This window comes from Rhinatrema bivittatum, chromosome 1 (genome assembly GCF_901001135.1).
Source record: "Rhinatrema bivittatum chromosome 1, aRhiBiv1.1, whole genome shotgun sequence".
Lineage (NCBI taxonomy): Eukaryota > Metazoa > Chordata > Amphibia > Gymnophiona > Rhinatrematidae > Rhinatrema > Rhinatrema bivittatum.
The window spans coordinates 383,644,913-383,667,064 of record NC_042615.1 but is presented as its reverse complement, the minus strand read 5'-3'; the positions used below and the strand labels follow the sequence as shown (position 1 = coordinate 383,667,064).

Genomic DNA, 22,152 nt, shown 5'->3' with positions numbered 1-22,152 from the left:
TTTCCCTCTCCGAGTCCTGCTCCCTCCACCACCGTCCTATCTGCTTTTGACCTCACTTCCGCCAAAGAAATAGAATCTATTCTTAAAAAACTCAAACCTGCCTCACACCCAAGTGATACCATTCCCTCCAAAGCGCTCCTTGCAATCCCAACCACCATTTCCAGAGCAATAGCTGGCATCGTCAACTGCTCACTATCTTATGGCTCTGTCCCAGACTCACTTAAACAAGCAGTGGTCAATACTGAAACCCTCCTGCTTACACTTACTGACCACCTTCTTATAGGAATGGACAAGGGCGCTAGCTACCTTCTTGCCCTCCTGGATATATCTGCCACCTTTGATACTATATGCCACAATCATCTACTCGCCCGCCTAGAAAGCATCGGTATCTCTGGCCTGGCCTTAGCATGGCTCAAATCCTTCCTATCAAACCGAACTTTCTCAGTCAAAATAGGCAATGCTATCTCTACCTCCGTCCCCCTACAACGGGGTGTCCCACAAGGCTCTTCCCCCTCCTCCACCCTCTTTAATATTTACCTTACCCCTCTATGCCTCCTCTTAACTGAACTCAAACTTAATTTCTATCTATATGCTGACGATATCCAAATCATTATCCCTATCCACAACTCTATATCCGATGCATTGAAGCACTGGGAAACCTGTCTCACTCCAATTAACTCTCTTCTAACGAACCTCCACCTCGCTCTCAATACCAACAAAACGGAGTTATTACTTATCTCGCCCCATTCTAAACCTCACTCACTTCATAACCCTACTTGTAAACCCACTATAAACCAACCCTTTGTAAGAGATCTCGGAGTCCTCCTGGATGAGCAACTAAACATGAAAAAATACGTAAGCTCCATCCTCAAGGAAGGTTTCTATAAACTAAATGTTCTAAAAAAAACTTAAGCCACTGCTACACTCTCAAGACTTTCGCACTGTCATCCAAACTTCCCTTCTCTCTAAACTTGACTACTGTAACTCTCTACTCCTTGGCCTCCCACACGCTACGATCAAACCGCTCCAAATGTTGCAAAATGCGACTGCCAGAATCATCACCAACACCTGTAAAACAGATCACATCACCCCGATCCTGAAAAGCCTTCATTGGCTACCTATCCAATTCCGAATACTCCACAAAACACTCACCACTATACACAAATCCATTTTCTCTCACAATTCCCTTTGGCTGGACATACCATTTAGCCCTGTCATTCAGACCCGCCCTACCAGGACAGTTCACAAAGGAACTCTGCAAGTTCCCTTGCTAAAAATTGCACACCTCTCCTCTACGAGGGAAAGAGCCCTTTCTATAGCAGGCCCCACACGCTGGAACTCCATGCCCATGACACTCCGATCAGAACCCTGCCCAATCAAGTTTAGATCTAAATTGAAGACCTGGCTGTTCCATCAAGCCTACCCTGACTAACCTTCCTCCCCCTGTGAACCCAATTCCGCCATTGTATCCCGATCTGCTCACCGTACTTTATAAAGATTATGCCTCCTCGGTTAGATTTTAAGCTTTTATCAGTTGCTGTTGTTGTATTTATTGCAGTTGTTGTAGGTGTTTGACTTATTTAACTAGTTCACAACTCTGTATTTCTTGCCTCTGTCTCAGTTTGCTTTATCCCCTCCCACTCCCTGTTATAATGTATTTTCCTCGCTTTTGTTACTATGTAAACCGGCATGATGTGCCTATCTAATGCCGGTATATAAAAGTTATTAAATAAATAAATGGTCCTGTATTTTCCAACAACCCAGAGTTGGAGCGGATTTCTACATATGCGCTATAGTGTATCTTCCAGCATGGAACAGATGGTCCACCAGATATCGTTGAGAGGGGGTGAGATGATGGTCCCCCCCCCCCATGGCCCAGTAAACAAAGTTTAGAACGCATGTCTATTGACTTTCCCAGAATGGTGGAGCATGTGGATGCAACCTGTTGCCAAAAGGAAGTGATAAATGTACAGGTCTATCAAACATGTAGAAAGGACCCTGCTCCACCACACCCCCGCCAGCACAGACCTGAAGAGGTTAGGCTGAACCGGGAGTAAAAAAAAAAAGAAGCTTCACCATCAGCTCAATCCGTCATGCACGTAGTGAGATTTTATGAGCTTTTTTGCACATCCGATCCCACTGACTGTAATCCCAGTCTAACTGCAAGTCCCTATTCCAGAGCCATATAATGGTCAAAGGTAGGTCCTGTTGTATTCGATGTGACTGCAAAGCCTTGTAAAAAAGGGAAACGCCTCTACGGGGGATATTTTCTTGAATAAGTATTTGTTCCACACGAATCCGGTGTCCTAGGTTGCCAGCCTTTTCTCTGAAAGTTGTCTAACTCCTCCAGGAGCTAGCGATAGAAGGTTTCTGAGGTGTCTCTAATCTCAAATTGCACAGCAGGACCTTAATTTCCTATTTGTAATTGGCATTTATATCCCCTTCTATGACCACTATGCCTTTCAGACTCAGCTCAGCACTTGGAGCAGTGTTCCCATAGGTGCCCGGCCCGTAGGTGGTTTAACCCCTAAACCTGTTCAGACTAGCTTCTGTGTCTGTCTGAGGGGTAATGTACAGTGGGTCTAAGTTGTGCAAGCCCACTCCTATGGCGCACAGACCTGTATGACAGGGTAGTATGGCATGAGGGTACATTTTCAAAATAGCATTTCTGTCTGTAGGGTTATAGGTTGCACCATCATCCTTTATAAGGAAATGGTGTTTGCTTCCACTGGCCTGTTTAACTCTTACAAGGCTAGTGTCAGATTGTACATCCACTTTAAGGAACTCGCATTGTGCTTTCTCAGCTGTTGCTTGAGTAAAACATTTGCTCTATTAATTTGGCCACTTGCAAGTAATAGGGAATGTGTGTGACCCAGCAAATATGGTTTTCTTTAGCCAGGTTAGTACTAAATGACAAGTAAAATGGGATCCATTGTCTGATTGGATCGCATCTGGCATACTGCAGTGTGAAATAATCGCCAAAGACTTTATAGTATTCTGCTGAGTTGCTCGTTTATACAGGTAAGCTTATAAGTAACCTGAATAAGTGTTCATCAGAGTTATTGCATATTGACTCCCCTGTGATAACAGCATAGGGCCTGTATTATCTATCTGCCAGATCTGTGCTGCTTGGTTACCTCTCTTCATGTGTGCTAACCTCCTCACTGAAGGCCTTAGCTGTCTATTTTATTTGTTGACAGATCTCACACTGAGAATTAACTGTCTTGTACTGATCTTGGGTTAATGGCACTCCTCGCTGTAATGCCCACTGGTAGGTAGCTTCTGCCCCTAAGTGTCTTGCCTTTTGTTAACTCCTTGGGTATTTCTGCTAAACCTATAGAGGAAATTTGGGCTGCTGCTTCTACAGCTTTGGTTTTTACCAGGTCTCTGCAGTATCATTGTGAGTGTCATCATCTACATAATAAACTGGTGGGATTATCTGTACAAATCTTCATCTCCTCCCACAACTCTTTTCTCCATGCTGTCTTGCTCATTATTTTCCATTTGTGTTTATGCCATCGGGGTATGTAAATGGCTAGCCTGTTTGCAACTGCCCATGAGTCAATGAACAGATGACACCTGGAATGACCCAGATCACAGCTCTTCTGAAGAGCTAATACTGCAGTTCTACATATTGACTGCTCTGTCCAATCCTCTGCATAGTGATCAATTATTGGCAATGGAGTCCCAAAGCCACAGCTTTCCAACATTGTTTCCTACCGAGGTAATGAGCAGAACCATACACCCATCCTCTCTTCATCCGGCCTTTAGTCATGCAGTACTCCACAGAACATGAGAGAGCTCATTAGTGAAACGGATGAGCCTATTTCAGGCATGGGCTGGTTCTGCAGATTTCTGGCTAAGGGGGAGCCTGACTATCTGTTCATGCAGTATTGCCACCCTTGCTGCTCTGGCTTTGCATATTCCATGATATACTCTGTCCACTTGACAATGCTGTTTTACTGATCATGTCCCACTTTGTGGGTCTTTGTACTCATTGTGTGATGGGAATCTCAGGGCACATTAATATGGGATATCTGGTGGTCAGCTGTTCTGTATCAACATGCCAGAAGTTGTCATTCAAAGGGGTATATTGCGTCACAGCTGTGGGCAATTTCCAGGACCAAAAGTCTAGGGGTTTATGCTTTCACTCTTGCATTTGCCCTAAACTCCAATTAGTGTATTCAGCAGTAACTGAGACCTTCACCTTTAAGGGACCATCCCTCACCACACTTGACGACATGGCTGTCTGCATTGTTTCATTCCTTGAATTCTTTCTGTTTTGTTTGTGCCCATATGAAATCTGTTTTCTTCCTACTGATTTTATGCAATGGCTTTAAAATCTGACTCAGATGAATCTGAGTTCTCCAATATTCCAGTAGCCCCATAAATTTCTGTATTTCACCTTTCATAGTACTAGTCCTGCAATTGACTATTTTCTCTCAGGCCTTCTTTTGTATTTCTTGATCTCCCTTCCTCCAAACAATCCCCAGAAATGTCACCATCTGAACTGGCCCCTGTACTTTGTTTTGGTAGCCAACCCCCTGGCCTTCAGGAACTCTACTACCTCTGATAAACACTCTGCAAATCGGTTATTTATACTTTCAAAAAGTGCAAAGATTAGGGGACTCACAATGAAATTATTAAGTAATACATTTAAGACAAATAGGAGAAAACATTTTTTTTACTCAATGCATAATTAAGCTCTGGAATTCATTGCCAGAGGATGTGATAAAAGCCCTTAGTGCGGCTGGGTTTATAAAAGCTTTGTAAACGTTCATGGAAGAAAAGTCCATAAACTATTATTAAGGTGTCCTTGGGGAAATCCACTGCTTATTCTGGGACAAGCAGCATGGAATCTATCAGCATTTTGGGATCCTGCTAGGTACTTGTGGCCTGGATTGGCCACTGTTGGAAACAGGATACTGGGCTTGATGGACCTTTTGATCTGTCCCAGCATGGCAGATCTTATGTTATGTTCTTAAGACATCATCAGTGCAATGTATGATGTGGGTCAAAGATGGTATTTTCATCTTTCCCATGTCCTGACCAATTAGCCCATGGCACAGGGTGGGACTATGCATATAACCTTGAGGTAGCCTAAAAAAGTATATTGTTTGCCCTCCCATGTAAACACAAATTAATTTTGGCTAGATTAATCTAATATTGGGGAAAAGAAAAGTGTTCTAACATGGCAACTGGATCCTCCTGCCAATTAAAGTAATTGCATCAGGAACTGTGCTTGCTAATCGAGGAGCATGTATGTTAGCTCTCTCTAATCTACAGTCATTCTCCAGGTGCCATTTGATGTCATTACTGGCCATACTGGGCTGATAAAGGGGGAAACAGCTGGGTGAATTACATCTGCCATCGTCAATCTTGAATGGTCTGAGTTATCTCAGCATGTCCCCTGGGTATGCAATGCTGTTTCATGCAATGGGTTTGGCCGGGGCAGGTATGTGGAGTGGATGTCACGCTGCTGCTCCTACAATAATCACGGCCAGAGCAGACACTACCCTTCCCAAAACAAAAGCTACCTTGCTGTAACTGCATCTTCAACTCTTGTAAAAGGTCAATGCCAATGATGTATTCTCTGATTTCAGTAATTAATTCCTGATACTCTCTGGGTGTGTGATCTACAGTTTGCAGCTTCAGTTTCACAGACACAGCAGAGGTTCTCCACCCACCAAGTCCACTAATTAAAACTGAATGTCCATGAAAGCTTTTTGGATTCCCATGAATTAATGTAGCCTCCACCCCCTGTGTCCACTAAAATTAAAGTTCTCTGACTATTGTCTCTTCCCCAGAAAATTTTCAATGGGACATGTGGTTTCTGATCAATTTTAGGTATTTTTTATAGGGGTTTAGCTTGACTGTCAGTCTAAGGGAGTTACCACTTTCCACTCAGATCCGGAGGGTGGGGGACTTGCCTCCCTAAAGGGCTCGTAAGTCTGGCCACAGAGGTGATTTAGCTGGAGGTGATGTGGGGTTCACCTCTACTACTGACCTAGTTTGTGTCATTCCTCCCAAATCTTTGGGGTGACCTTTTCTGTGAAGGGTGAGAGGACTCCTCTCTCTAACCTGCTTTTAATTGTTCAGTCTCCCTTAGCTGCCGCAAATCTACAGCTACTTTCCCACAGCAGCCCCTTATGCTGCAGAGAGCAGGGGCAGAAAGGTTGTTGCGACTCCCGGTGTCCACTGCCCCGGTTGTGCTTCCCCGTTCCCTGCCCCTGCGTCCAATGGCAAGCCTCCTCCATTCTTCCTGACCCTGCGCAGGCCAATCGGAAGCCTCCTCCTTTTTACCTGCCAGTGGGAGTAGAAAGAAGGAAGGAAGCTTCTGATTGGCCGGTTAGGCAGGAAGAAGAGACATAGCATAGGCCGGGGGTGGGGGGGTTGGGAGGAGTGGCAGTGTCGAAGCAAGGCCGCCACGGGAGCTCATCCCCGTGGAGGTGGAATGGAAACCCGACCCCGACGAATCAAGGCCGCCACGGGAGCTCTTCCCCGGTGGCAGCAAAAAAAAAGTCCCGCTGGAGTAAAGCTGGGCGGAACTGGAGCCCATCCCTGCAGCAAAGGAAGAAGAGGTTTGGTGGTGAGGCCCGGTTGTTTGCATGTGAGAATGGGAGCCTGGGTGAGGGCTGGTGGGTGTGGGTGTGAATGGGAGCCTGGGTGAGGGCTGGTGTGTGTGGGTGTGAATGGGAGCCTGGGTGAGGGCTGGTGGGTGTGGGTGTGAATGGGTGCGAGAGCATTTGTGTGTGATTTTGAGCTTGTATACAAGAGAGAGCATGTGTGTGATTGAGAGAGAGACTGGTCAGGGAGGTGATGTGTTTCTGGGTGAGCGAGAGAGACTGATCAGGAAGATGTCTGGTGAGGGTATGAGAGCCCAAGACTGGTCATGGGGTCTAATTTGGGGGGGGTGTGTGAGTGACTAGTTGTGGGCCCTAAGAAGAGGATCGTGAGGACAGAGCTTCAGCAGCAGCTGCTGCTTCTGGTGTGTGCTTTTGGCTTGCAAGAGAAAAGAGTAGGAGAGTTGCTGGAGAGAGTAAGTAAAGGTGTCTTTTTTAGTTTATTTTTCTTGATTGAATGCCATTTTAATTATTGGGTATTATGTAATCTGTTTTGAAATATTTAATTGGTATTTGGACAATGTTTTAATTTTTATGAGTTTTTAATTGTTGGATGTTATTCTGTTAATCAGTTGCTTTGAAACATTTATTAATATAGTTTTACAATTATTTCTGCGTGGGGTTCTAAAGCAGCTTGGCTTATTCTGTTTTCCTAATAGGAAGTATATTGATGTTTAGGGCCTGGTTTAATATTTGTAGTGTTACCTTTTCATAGATAGGGTTGTTACTGTTGAAGTGCATGCCATAATGCAGGTGTAATTTTGTGCAAATTAATTTATGTGCATTATTGCAGATCCTGGGACTATGTTAGGTGCTATATTTGTTTCCATTTCTCTAGGCTTGCATTGCATGCAGAGTGGCTTTTTTGGTTTTCCATTCCAGTTTCTGTCTCCAAATTTATAATTTGTGGTCTTTCTGTCCTTGGTGAAGGTCGGCTTTGTGTGTGACCAAGTTGAGGTATTTTACTAGCATGTAGGCATTTGTATCAATCTGATTTGTTGTGTTTTCTCTATAGGATATGCATTAATGGTAAATTACTGTCTTTTCATAAGGAAGGCTATTGTACCTAGTAGTAAAGGGAGTTTGTTTTGCTTTCACTAAGATGTCACCAGAACCAGAATATCTTTTTTGTATGGTGAGTTATAAGGGTAATGACCTAGTTCTGTTCTGACCCATTGTCGGTGGTTGAGGGGGCTCCCGTGGATGCAGAGTGCATGTTTACATATAGCCCCATGATAGTCACATGTTCAGTGTGTCACACATGTACAAACCATCTGTCAGGTAGGGATGTGCAGAAGGAAAAAATTTGTTGCTATTCGGTATTCATTGCGCCGGGACCCAAATCCGTTGCATCCGTTTTCAGGGAAACACGATTCGTCCATTATTTGCTCCAGGACCCCTGCTGGACCACCAGGGACTTTTGGCAAGTCTTGGGGGGGTCAGGAGGGTAGGGGTTTTATTTGTTAATGATATGTTGCATTCATGGGGGTTCGCCATACGTTTCATGGACCCACGAATGCAACGAATAGGGACCTATACGTTGCGGATTGTGCATTCGTTCAAAACGAATGCACATCCCTACTGTCAGGTGTGTCCCGGCCGAAAAATGGTTGAGAACCACTGTACTAAAAGACTGTATTCAAAGTGAGATTTCTTTATAGTGGCATGTTCAACACTTTAGGTGTTGTATGTGATAACTGTTCCAGCATTTATAAACTGAATTGTTGGGGAAATATTTTTGAAGATTTTGCAAATTAAATAGCTGACTAAAGTAAACATTTTTAAACAGTGTTGAATGATAAAAAAAAAAAAAAAAAAAAATTGTAGCAATAACTCACAAATTCTAAGTGCCATAAATAATTGCTACAATTGCTACAAAACTGTTTTGCTAGAATTTAAGAGATCAAATTTAGGAGAATGTGAACATGTCAGTTGTTGGTCAATGCATGTAACTTTTCTTTTGTGTTTGTTTTTTTTTGGTTTTTTTTTTTTTACAGGCTTGATCCTATCAGAAATTGGATTTATAAAAAAATGAATCCTATAGAGACAGATCGACTCATTAATTCTGTGAGTTTGAAGATTTGGTTTGTTCTGGGATGGGGACTAGCTCTGGTTTGTTTAAAATTCAAAATGTCATGCTTCTTACTTTCTGTGAAACACTTCCTGAATTTACAGACAATATTTTGTAACATGCAGGTGTGTTGGTTCTATATGAAGCAGCATTTGAAAGATGAGTCTTGCTGTAGATTGTTCTGTGCAGTCTGTGAAACCCCTTAATTAAAATACATGGAACCTGGTTAACGATAATGATGATTCTTCATCATGGATAATATGGGATTGTATTAAGGTGGTGATCTCAGGAAAGTTGATTTGACTACTAAGAAAAAGGAAGAGAAAACACAAGATAGCTCTAAGTTGTGGGAACTAATTAGGTCACTGTCATGGCCACCGGCTGCGGCAGTCCACAGCCGGGACCAAATGCTCACCCGCAGCGCCGGGCTTTCTCGGAGGCTCCTGCTGGAGCAGGCAGCTTCCCTCGACGTTTTCCCCACGGCCTTGGCTGCCACTGAAGACCGGCTGCATGGCCCTGCTGAGCTGGGAAGACTCCTCCTCCCCCGGGTTTGTTAGAGCCGCATGCGTGGCTGAAGAAATTATTTAAAGGGGCCACTACAGGAAGTTGTCGTGGCTCCTTCCTGAAACTCCTCCCTCGATGCTAGTATTTAAGGCAAGGTCTGCTCCTCAGACCTTGCCTTGGTATTGAGGCACCTTGCTGGGTTTTGCCTGAGCTCCATGGTCCTGGTTTTGTTCTGCTCTTCATCCTGCTTCTGTTCCTCCTCCCCGTTGGACTGATTCTTTGGCTTTTGACCTTCGGACCGGCTGTTGTGACTCTCTTGGCTTGATCCTGGAACGACTTCTGACCCTTCTCCTGGTTTCCTCCTGGACTGGCTTCGGACCACTCTCCTGACTTGCTCTTGGACCGGCTTACGACCTTCCTCTTGAATTCGACCCTTGGACTGGCTCTTGACTATTCTTCAACTCCCACTTCTGGACTGACTACGACCTGCTGGAGGCGCCAGCCGTCTGGAATTCATGACCTGCAGGAGGTGCCTGCATCCAGACCTACATTCAGTCTTCAGGGAGTCTCCTAAGACCTAGCGGCCGGGTCGCTACGGGCTCCTCCTGCGGGGCTCGCGAGCTTCCAGGGTGAAGTCTTCATTCAACGTCTACATCATCAGGCCTTGCCCTCCGACGGAGGAGACCTAAAAGGGTTGACTCCCTTTTGGGTAGCACTGACTCTACCTCGGAACAGGGGTCCACCTTCTGATTCGTAACAGTCATAAGAACAATTACATAAATATACTCTAATTCTGGATATTCATAGGCAATTGGAAAATAACAGACATAAGCTACATTCTCTTTACTCTGAAGATATTGCTCACCAATGGAATTTAACACTCCAACAATACTTTGAATATGATAACAAAGCAAGCAGGTTAGTGGCTTTAAAATTGATGAAATATAGATTTATGAATCATTACTCGCATCAAGAGTAGACATAGAAATCTTTATCATTTTGTTCAGTATTTTTTTTCACAGATCTTTATGAATTATTTGATTTTTGAGGCAGATATGGATACTTGTTTAAAGTATGTCACTCTTTCTTTGGTCCCAAAGGCATTTTAGGAGAGACTGAATAAAGAAATTATGGAATTTGAAGTTTCTTAAGCTATTTGGATCTTAAAATTAGGGAAATCACCTGCTTTGGATGGCTTTTCTAGTAAATTTTATAAACTGTTTCGAGAAGTTTTAGTGAGCCCTTATTGGAAGATGGTGGCTCATCTCCCTCATTGAATCTAGCAGGGATTACAATTGTACATAAATAAGAAAAATATAAAATCCACAAGAATACTATTGCCCTATATCCTTATTAAATGTGAATGATGAGATATTGGCAAAGATTCTGGCATTAAGGCTAAGTGGGGTTTGACCGTGAGCTAGTTCATGAGGATCAGTCAGTGATATTTGTCGCACAGTAAATTTAATTTGGCTTTCCCAGAAATGGAATTCTTTCGATTCTTCTCTCAGTGGATGCTGAGAAGGCTTTAGATAGATCATTTGCCATTTGTTTTAAAGTGATGGAAACAATGGTATTGGATCTAATGTACACCTCTCTAATGGCTTATGTTCAAGTTAATAGTGGGTATTCAAAATGTTTTTCCAATTAGGAGAGGCACTAGGCAGGGGTGTCCTTTGTCACTCTTGCTTTTTGTTCTTGTTATGAAACCCTTTCCTGAGAGAGAGAGGCAAAATATGGACATTAAGGGCTTATGGTTGGGTCCTGTAGAATATAAAATCTCCTTTTTTGCTGCTGATTTTTGTTTACTCTGGTTGACCCTATCAAAACTACCACAATCTAGGCACTTTGTGGAGTCTTACCAGATCTCTCCAGGCTAGGTTTATTAGACTGTGAACATACCTAATGGTTCCGGTAATATTTCTTTTTATTCCAATATACATGCATGCTTTATCCCAATCCATATGCTAATATCACTGTCTCAGACATTATTTCATTCATTAGGTAGTACTCAAGCAGTTTAGGACATTAGTTTTAGCTGAAGTAGAACAAAGGTTTTTACAATTCTCAGCATACATGTTGTTCCTTCCTAACTCTGCACAGTTTATTTAGTGGGGCTTTGTGAAAAAGCAGAACCAGATTGAAAATCAGCATTGTTAAAACCTCACAACTCTTCACAATCTGTACCAGCTCTGATTTAAAAAAAATTTGATAATTTTGGGAATGTTTCAGGATTTTAGATGAATATGTACAAATAAGGAATTTTAAATATCACACTCATTTCAGCTAATATTTTATTTGAAGGAAAAATATTCCTTTAAATGGGCCAAAGACAATATTCGATACCTGGGGGTCAAAAGCATGACTTCTCTGGATAAGCTCTTTATTCTGAATTATGCTTCTCTGAACGAGATTATTTCAAAAGATCTGGATGGATGCTCAGAGTTCCAGCTATCATGGTTAGGAATAATTGCTGCACTTGGAATGTCGTGGCTCCCCTGCCTGTGGTGGTGGTTCAGATATTGTTTCATTTTCTCTAAATCGATTATTGCAGTTCACTTTTACTCGGACTCCCTGCTAATACTTTAAAACCGTTACAGATGTTACAAAACGCCACAGCAAGGATTCTAACCAAAACCAACAAAAGAGACCATATAATCACTAATCTCTCGATCTATATGTAGTTACTCCTTTCTGCTTACTTCCCAACTACTATAGCTCCCAAGTTCAATACCCTTTGTTTTATGTAACTTTGCTTGTTTCAGCCTTCTTGTTTGGTTCTCTGGTTATCCCCTAGTTCCATGTAAACCGGACTGATATGAATCCCATTCATGAAGTCCGGTATAGAAATATGTTAAATAAATAAATAAATAAATAAAACACCCATCCTACAGAACCTGCACTGGCTCCCAATCAAATTCAGAATCTTGTTCAAAGTCTTATCAATCATCCACAAAGCCATTCACAACATCACCCCACTGGATCTCATGATCCCATTTAAGCCTCGCACTATCTCCAGGCCGGTGAGAGTAGCATATAGAGACACCCTACAGGCCCCCCCTATCAAAACGTCATTAAGGAAAAGAGCTCTCTCCACCGCTGGCCCAAAGCAATGGAACTCGCTCCCTCCAGATCTCAGGCTCAAACAATGCCCGATCACCTTTAAAAAAAAAAAAGACTCAAGACCTGGCTATTCAACCAAGCCTTCTCTTAACTCAGCTATCTTATCAAATCTACCACTAGTAGACTCCGTCCTTGGCTAATCGCTAATTGTACATCTGCTCTAATAAACCAGCCGTCATAGCACCTAATCCCTTTGCCGTAGTCTTAGTCACCGAATATTACACCAGCTAGCATTAGGCTCGCCGGTCAAGTCTCCTCTTCTTATACACTATGTTAAACCCAGTTCTTTGTATCCAAGTTTGAGCTCCCTGGTTCAATGTAAGGCATTCTCATGTCATGGTTTTTGTTGGAATGTAAACCGAAGTGATTGGTAACTCTGTTAGTTGAATATCGGTATATAAAAGTGCTAAATAAATAAATAAATAAATATTGTCAATTGGGCTTTCTGATAAGATTCTTAGGTTGTTACACAAGATAATGTTTTGTTTATTTGGAGGCATAGGCCCCTTTGGGTGGCAAGATCTGTTTAGTTTGTCTAAATTTTGTGAGGGCTAGGTGTCCCTGATATCAGGAAGTACTGTGTGACTGTCAGTTGTTGGATTGGCATAATAAGTTTAGGTTTAAGCAAAGAGTTCAGATAGCGCAATCATTTGTGGGTAGAATTCCTTTGAAAGCTTAAGTATGGTTGCCAACACAAGCTTATATTATGTGTTGCCCATTCACTGAGTGTACTATCCAACTCTGGGACTAGTGGAAGGCTCTGATGATTGAAGTAAAGGACCTTTCTATCTTGACAGTTTTATATAAAAAAAAATGTTGCCTTTCCATTCTAATAGCTTTAAGAATTGGTAATGGTTGGGAATAATTCACCTCAGTCATTTATTGTCTCAGTTGAAAGTGACATTGAGTGAGAAAGAGAGGTTTCTGTATTTGCAAGAAGGTCATTTTTATCTCTAATGAAAAAGTTTAACTGATTTATTGAAAGTGAAATCATTATTTGAAGGCTTGTCTGATAGGTCTCAGGCTTCTAAGGAACTTAGCTAAAAAATGTAATCTTTTAAATGGAGAAACATTTAAGAAACCTAAAAAAAAAATCATAGCATGGGAAACGGTCTTGGAGGAGAATTAGAAGATGATCAATGGATGTTATGTTTTCTGGGTATTAAGAAAAATTCAGTTTCCTCTTTTTGAAAATGCTGTAAATTGCTATTTAAGTGGTACTTAACCCCAGTAAAATTAAATAGGATCTTCCCTAATGTTGGACGTTTTTGTTGGAGACACTGTAGGAAGATGGGATCCTTTCTTCACACTGGTGAGAATGTCCTGAGGTTCCAAAATATTGGGATATGGTAGCTGCTTTAATATTTTTAAAATGACTAAATGTAAGTTTCTGAAAGATCCTAAATTTTTATTGGGCATGTCTTTCCCAACTGTTTCTCTTACAATAATGAACTGGATTCTGGAAGTTGCTGTGGCAAACTGAGATTGCTGCTTGGTGGAAGAGTGCTTTGTTACTGAATTGGCCTCTTTGGAAGGTATACTATAAGGTAGATTTTAAAAGCCCTGTGTTCGCAAAAACGGCCACTTGCATGCATGTGGGCCGGGAAAGACGTGCGTACATTGAGGTAGACTCACCCAGAAAAAGGGAAGGGGCAGGGCATGGGCGTTCCAGAGGCAGGGCCAGCACGGAACTGCAAACTTTCCTCAGCTGGCTCGCATATGTTACTATGTTTTTGCTACATCTCCTCGTTAGGCACAGGAGTTTGGTGAACATCGGGGGGGAGAAGGGGGAGGGAGAGACAGAGAACCTCTTTATAAGACTCAGTCTGATATTTTATATATGGACCATTGTAAGGGGGCACTTTGATTTGGGGTGAGTTTTCGGGAGGTGGGTTGGGGTTAGGGAGGTGTTGTGACAGACACATTCAGAGGTATCCATTGTAAAAATTGACATCATTAAAGAATTTTAGACCTTATAAGTGTAGGTTATAAAATAGCACGTATTTTTTTTGTGCGGCGAGATACGTGTGTTTATGGGCGCACGCGCAGACCTTTTAAAATCTACCTTTATATGGGTAAGTTAATAGCAATTAAAAAAAACAAAAAACAAAAAGAAAGCTCTCATATCAAATGTCACTTGGTATGGATACCCTTTGAGAAATGGTCTGATGTATAATTGTGCTTCTTTATTACTCAGTGTGAGTTTAGGACTCTCTATAGACTTTCAGTGAGCATAGGTGGTGGGTGAGCGGGTTGTGGGGTTGGTGAGGGGGGCATATGTACCTGTGTTTTTTTTTCTTTTGTATACCTTTGTATCTTGTGAACTGGACTTGTTTTAATAAAATTTCAAATAAAAAAAAATACATGGAACTTTGCTCTTACCCTGACAGCCTGTTCCTTTGTCCCAAAGAGAGAAGGATTAACAGCTGGAATTACCTAATTCAACTTTCTCCAGTGTTTCTCTCACCTTTATGTAAGAGATGCACACCAGCCACCAGGGTCTGAATTGGGCTCATGATAAATAGGAAACCTAGTTACATTTCTTAGACAGTAAGGATTAAATTGGGTCATATACATAAGCCTGTTCATGGATAAAATCTAGGTTTTGCTGGCCACTCACTGTAACTTCTTAAATTGAAATGCTGTGCCTGATAGATTGTTTGGAAACATTTCCATTAAGTATATCGCCTTTGTCATTAGAAATCTTCTAATGTTCTGTCTCTACTCATGGATACTAAGGAATTCTGTGAAAATTATTTAAATTTGTATTAGTTTTATGCACATAAATTTCTTTGACAAGAAAAACCAATAAGAGTTGCAAGATCCTTAAAGTTGTTGAACAGCCAGAATGAGACAATAGATGCAGGGATACTGTAGATGTACAGGGCAAAATGAATAGAAGCATGGCGATCCAGACTTCAGTAGGATAGACCAGGGCAAGGAAAGTATCCTAATTAAAAAAATAAATAAATAAAAATACAGGAAGCAGTTTACGTCAATGACTTGGTTTGCATATGTTTAAAGGAGGCACTGCTGCTATGTTAACAAACCTTATAGTTCATTAACATTTTTGCTTTCTCTTTGTTTTTGCTGTAAAGGAGCTGGGATCCCCTAACAGGGCAGATCCCACTGGCCATGGTCCACATGCTAGTGCATGGAACTCCTCCATTCCTCAGCGTCTCCGCTCACTGGACACATTCAGAGGGTAAGTAGTATGGAATTTATCCAAAAAGGATCTGTGTGCTTTACGGTTTAGCAGGTCAGGAATGGAGGAGCAGCCTAGTGGTTAGAGCAGCAGGGAAGCTAAGGGGACAAATCCTACAGCCATTCGTGGTGACCTTGGGCAAGTCACTTCAACCTCTGTTGTGTCGGGTACATATTTAGAAAATCTTCTAGTGGTAAGGAGATACCTGCTGCAGCTGAATGTAATCTGCTTTGAAGTGGCTGACTACTCACAAAAGGTGGAATATAAAAACAAAACATGCAGCCACATCTAGTATGAATGTGAGAAGCTTATTTCTTGTGTCTGGATTCCATGAAAGCTTAGGTATACATCCAAGAAGAAAAGTACATATCATATTTATTTTTATTTATTTAAAATTAATTTATAGTATGCATACATCCCGTGGTTCATAGCGGATCATCATATACATACAGTGGCTTGCAAAAGTATTTGACCCCCTAAACGTCAGCAGATTTATGTGAATTACAAATGACTCATATTGTTCTAGACAGTACCTTTATTGCAAACCAGTGTGCTCTTAAAGTAAATTTTCAAAGTCACAATTCATTATTTCTCTGCATTTTTGTAAAATTAAATTAAAAACTGTAAAATGCTGCTTGCATACGTTTTCAACCCCTTCAGACTAGTACTTGGTAGAACCACCTTTTGCTGCAATAACAGCTTTAAGTCTGTTGAGGTAAGTTTCTACCAGCTTTGCACACTGGGAGTAATGTTTGCCCATTCTTCCTGGCAGATTTGCTGCCGTTTTCAAATAATGCCACAGATTCTCGATTGGATTGAGATCTGGACTTTGACTTGGCCATTGTAGGACTTTCACCTTTTTTGTTGTTCAACCACTCCTGTGTTGCATTGGTCTTGTGCTTGGGATCATTGTCCTGCTGAAAGGTGAACTTTCTCCCAAGTTTTAATTTTTTAGCAGATTGAAGCAGGTTGTTTTGCAATATCTCCCTGTATGTTGCACCATCCATCCGCTCAATCCCCACTGAGGAAAAGCATCCCTACAACATGATGCTGTCACCCCCCATACTTTACTGTTGGGACGGTATTTACTGAGGAATGGGCAATGTTAGGTTTGCGCCACACACAGCATTTTGAATTTTGGCCAAAAAGCTCCATGTTTGGCTCATCTGACCACAAAACTTTATCCCAAATTTTAGCAGGGTTACTCTGATGCTTTCTGACAAACTCCAGATGTGCTTTGATGTTTATATTATATATATATTATATATTTATATTATCATGTTTATATTAAGATATATTCTGCTTTATATATTAGTTTAAAAATCCTGTTCATATTTGGATGCCTCCTTAGTTATGCTGCTCTCTGTTTATATTTTATATGTTATATGTTATCTGCTATTTGTTATATGTAACGTTCTCTAGCGAATTTTGTGGTTATCATGTAAACCGGAGTGATCTGTATTCGTACAGGAACTTCGGTATAGAAAAATTAAAAATAAATAAATAATAAATGTGGTTTTTCTTCAGTAATAGCTTCTTTCTAGCCCCTCTCCCATGCAGACCAGTTGTATGCAGAGCTCTTGATATGGCTGACTGGTGCATTTCCACTCCAGTCTCAGCCACCGAACTCTGTAGCGCCTTCAAAGAGATTTTTGGCCTCTCTTTCGCTTCCCTCACAAGTCTCCTCCTTGCTCTGACGCAGAGTTTTGAGGGATGGCCTTGTCTAGGCAGTGTCTGATTGATATGATTCAGCTTCCATTTCCTTACAATTGATCCAACAGTGCTTACTGAGATATTTAAACATTTGGATATTATTTTGTAAGCCTTTTCCTATCTTGTGTATGTCTATAACTTTATTTTCGAATGCCTTTGGTCTTCATTTTCTCAGCTTTTCTTCAGATTAACAGTACTGGAATTAGGGGGGTCTTTTTATCCAGAAAAGCTGACCTTTTTTAATGATTCACAGGTAGAGGTCAATTTTAAGCCAATTGTTAGGGCAATATTTTTCATCTGTATAAACTTGGAGCTTCCACAGCACAGGGATTGAATACTTATGCAAGCAACATTTTTCAGTTTTTAATTTTATGTTATGGAAAAAACAGAGAAATAATGAATTGTGTCTTTGAAAATTTAATTTAAGAGCATGCTAGTTTGCAATGAACATATTGTCTGGAAAAATCTATGTAAGTGTCATTTGTAATCCACACAAATTTGCTGATTTTTTAGGGGGCTGAATACTTTTGCCAAGCCATTGTGCATAATTAAAATCAATAACAAGGCAAAAGACAAACAATAAATGACCAACATCTGCATAAGTGTCTGCATCAAATAAAATAGATTTTCATAAATTTTAAGTTCCCTTAAAAGCTTGCTTAAACAGATATGTCTTTAAAGCCTTCTTGAAACTTTTGCTGCAGGAAATCAAGTGTAAAGGTTCTGGAAGGGAATACCACATTTCAGGTGTCGCAACCAAAAACGCTCTCTCTAGTTATTCTTAATCGTGCAATTTTGACAGACGGTATCTCAGGCAGTTCTTGTTCCCAGATCTCAAGACACAGGGTCGGTCTATAAATTCTTAGAACAGAAATAAACCATGAAATGGAATCATTCTGCATTAATTTGTGAACAATAGAGATTTTGTATTGTATTCTGAATTGTATAGGAAGCCAATGCAAAGATGAAAGTATGGGCGATATGTGTTCATGTATTCTGGATTCAGTTAGTAAATGAGCTGCTGAATTCTGAACAATCTGCATGGTTTTTATTGCATTTGCTGGAAGGCCCAAAAGTAGGGTAGGCACGTGACTGTGATTTCCTTTGTCTCTTAATGCTGCTTCAGTTGGACTTTGCAATCGAGCCTGGCCTAGTTTGTGTATATTTCATGATGCTTTCTGGCAACTGTGTTTTCTGTTGACAAGCAGAGTAATCTGCATTTGTATGGGGAATATCAATTGCACAGTGGAGCACAAGAGTGTAGTTCCAGTTGACATTCAAAGCACCAAATCAATAAGGGGCTTGTAAAACTCCCTTTTGCAGTGCTTATGTGAGGAATTGCTTCATGGAAGGCTGATGCATCGATGGCGCCAAATGTGTTGAGTTGTTCTGCGCAGGTGGCACTGGTGCACCATGCACTGACAGACCACTCTAAGGTCCAGTAGAGCTTTTGATGGATTTTCCATGGAAACCAACAATATCATGAGCCCCTCAATTATTTTTTGGCTAAGCTACAGTCTGGATGTATTCCCTTCTCTCTCCTCAAGATTTTTCTATTAAAGTATTTAAATATTTTTTTTCTACACGTTCTTCCTTTCTGCCATGGCAGTCCCTCAACAACACTTTTCAGTGCTTTTGGGAAAAAAAAGAGCAAAAGAGAGAAAATGCCAGGTCGTAAGATCAGTGGTTTCAAATATTATGTCTGTGGACACAAGATGACAAAGATGGATGACCATGACATCTGTTACACGTGTCTGGGATCATACAATAACTCTACCAATTGCTACATGTCCTCTCAAACTCAGAATAATAGAGTCTACAAGATAGCTGAGCTCAAGAGAAGATCCTCATCCTCGGTGGGTGGTGAGTCACACAAGGGATTCTCTATTGAAGCTCCCCTTGGTGTGAATTTTACTTGGTGGTCGGGCTGATCTCAGAAGCAGAAAATCTCAGGTCATTCAGGAGCTTCCACAAGTAAGTGGGCTTGGGGTTCCTCTGTGTCATAGGCACAGGACTTCAGCATACGAGCAGGGGTCAACTAATTATCTCTTTGGCACCATGCAAGAGCCCCACATGGAAACGCAAGTCTGGTAAAGACCTGACATGGCTAAAGCACAGGAAACACAAGAATGTGGCCCCACTTGCTTCATCGATGCATGGTGTACAGACATCGCCATGAGTGCAAGATGCACCAGTGTCATGTACAATGAAGACCTCAATTCATTTGGCACCATCAATGAATCATCCTTCCATAAAGCAATCCTTAATGAAAGCACTCAGGAGTTTTACAAGTCCCTTAAGAGTTTGGTGCTTTGAACATCAACTGGAACTACACCCATGTGATCCATTGTGCCACTAATATCCACCATACAAATGCAGATTATCCAAGTAGGTGCATCTCCATGGAGTTCGGGTGGGAGATCTCAAAGTGATGACCGATTTTGGTCTCCAAAGAGGATGGAGGTTCACCAATACCAGCCCTGGGGGCAAGCCAGTCCATAGATCGAATAATGGACTTGCTCAAGACCTTTTTTGCTGCTTTGGCTGCCAAATGGGGAGAAGGAACCTGAAATCCCCCAGCCTTCACTGGGCTATGCTCCTGGGGGAGTCCCACCTACCTTTACACTGGTGCTAGAGCATTCTCTCATGCTTTCTTCGTTGGGAGTTAACCCTCAGGGAGACTCTTTTATGGTATAAGAAGATTCTGGGTGGCATGGCTCCACAATCTAGATCTCCTATACGATCACCCTTTTCCTCATTGGAAGTGTGGGCTAGTGTTCCCCCCCCCCCCCCCCCCCCCACACACACACACACTCTAATGAATTCAGAGGAGGGTTCCATGTGTATCTCTTCAGACCTTTTACTAGAACCAGTGGAACATTGTTCCTACTTTAGCTTCTTAGACAAACTAGAGAAGGCCATTGTAGTTTATGTAAGAAGGGAATAAGACTCATGGAAAGAAGTGTTTGATATTTTCCATGCTTTGCAAACCCGGTCACAACCAGCTGTTTTCCCAGTTCATCAAATTCTATGGGAGTTGCAGTTGAGAATATTGGAAAATCCATCCCATTGTTAGCTGGCTGCAAAGAAAATGGATCTCAGATACAGGGTGCAGCAGGTCCGTGGATTTGGGGTGGTCCAGCTTCTGCACCAATCTGTGGAGGTAGAATCTGCCATACAAGCAAAGGATTTGCTCTAATAATCTTCCCAGCAAAGATCCTAAACTTTTGGATTCTGTTGAGGAAAAAATTCTTTCAAGGTTCAATGCTGGGTGCCTGCATAGCCAACTAGAGCTTTGTCTGGTATAATATCTGCACAATAGCCTTAGCAAGCTCAAATCTGTCTTTGAGATCCTCTGTAAAAAGCATGAAGATTATCTCCAGAAGTTCTTGGATGGAAAGGAATGTGAGTATCATCTCATTTGCTCAGTTGATGAATCTTTCGATACTGCAGTACAGGGCTCAGCAGATTCCATAGTTGCGAGCTAGCGGGCTGCATGAGGATGCCCATGTGAAGTTAGCAAACATCCTCTGCTCCGGAGATAATCTAAAGGGACAAAGAGAAACTGTTTCTTGGATCAAAGTGCATCATGCAGTTTTGTCGCCAATCATTCTTCAGCCCAAAAGTGTCCTTACTACCCTTACAAGAGGGTGTATTTGCAGCATCATCCCTTCTGGGCATATTAACAATATCAACCCCCGCTTCTGTTATCATATCCACAGCAGCTGCTGGCTAGAGGATGTCCAAGAGAAGGGTGACAGACTAAACCATCCCAGCAGCCTCTGACAAAAGCAGGACCTACTTTTTGATGGAAATGAGTCCTCACTCACCACCACCACCACAGGTGGGGGGAGGATCCAACAGTTCTTTCCCAAGTGAAAAGTGGGCACCAGGGACCAATGGGTATTGAACATTTTGGAATGTGGGGTACCACTTGCATTTGTCCTATCTGCCAAAGCAGTGCAATTGTTCATTCTCCCATTCAGACCCATGTCGTGTGGCTTGGCTCCATTTCAAGGTGGGCAACAGAGCAAATTCCCTCTTTACAGTGAGGCAAGGAATTTTTACTCCCAATTCTTCCCTGACCCCAAGAACTCAGGGGGCCTGAGACCCATTCTGGGTTAACAAATAATGAACAACATCTGGAAAGGGAGACGTTCAAGATGAATTCCTTTCAAACCATTATCCTCTTCATCCGAGCTTGAACTTGGATGCGTGCGCTGGATCTCAAGGATACATATGCCCACATTCCCAAGCATCCATCTTATCAGAAATATCTCCGCTTGACTGTGGCGAACCAGCTCTATCAATACAGGATCCTCCCCTTTGGGTTGTTGGCAGCTGAGTATGTTCATGAAGTGCTTGGCAATTTTAGTGGCCTGGAGGTCTTATGCCAAATGATACAGCTATTGTAATCTCTAGGATTCATTGTCCGCTTTACCAAGTTACATCTAGGCCCAGCTCAGACAATTCAATTCATTGGAGCATGGATAGACTCGATAGAAGAAAAAACATTCCTGCCAGAAGACAGAGCAGAGCAGTCTGTTTTCAAGGTCTACTGCATCAAAAGATGCTCCAGATTTTGTTCGTGGCTTATTCCACATTGAATATGATCAATCACAGTTAATCTGGTGCAACGCGCTCGACTACATATGAGACCTTCAATGAGGGCTTCAATCTCAACGAGATCAATTGTGACAAACTCTGTCATCTGATAGAAGGATAAGAACGTATTTCCGTTGGTGCCTGAAACTGGCAACTCTCTACATGGGTTTTGCTCTCCAGCTATTACCACATCAAGTAAGTCTAGCAACAGATGCCTCCCAACAAAGGCTGGAGAGCTCTCCTGTAAGACCACTGAACATAAGTAACATTTCTGGTGCTGGAGTACCAATACCAAATCTTTATCTGTA

General features: G+C 41.9%; 1 protein-coding gene across 1 annotated transcript in view; it reads left to right on the top strand.

Moving 5' to 3' along the window:
* HGSNAT (heparan-alpha-glucosaminide N-acetyltransferase) overlaps nucleotides 1–22,152 on the top strand; it is a 188,235-nt gene that overhangs the window by 65,340 nt on the left and 100,743 nt on the right. Inside the window, 2 exon segments of the mRNA XM_029601179.1 lie at nucleotides 8,621–8,690; nucleotides 15,420–15,526. Coding sequence (XP_029457039.1) covers nucleotides 8,621–8,690; nucleotides 15,420–15,526 — 177 coding nt within the window.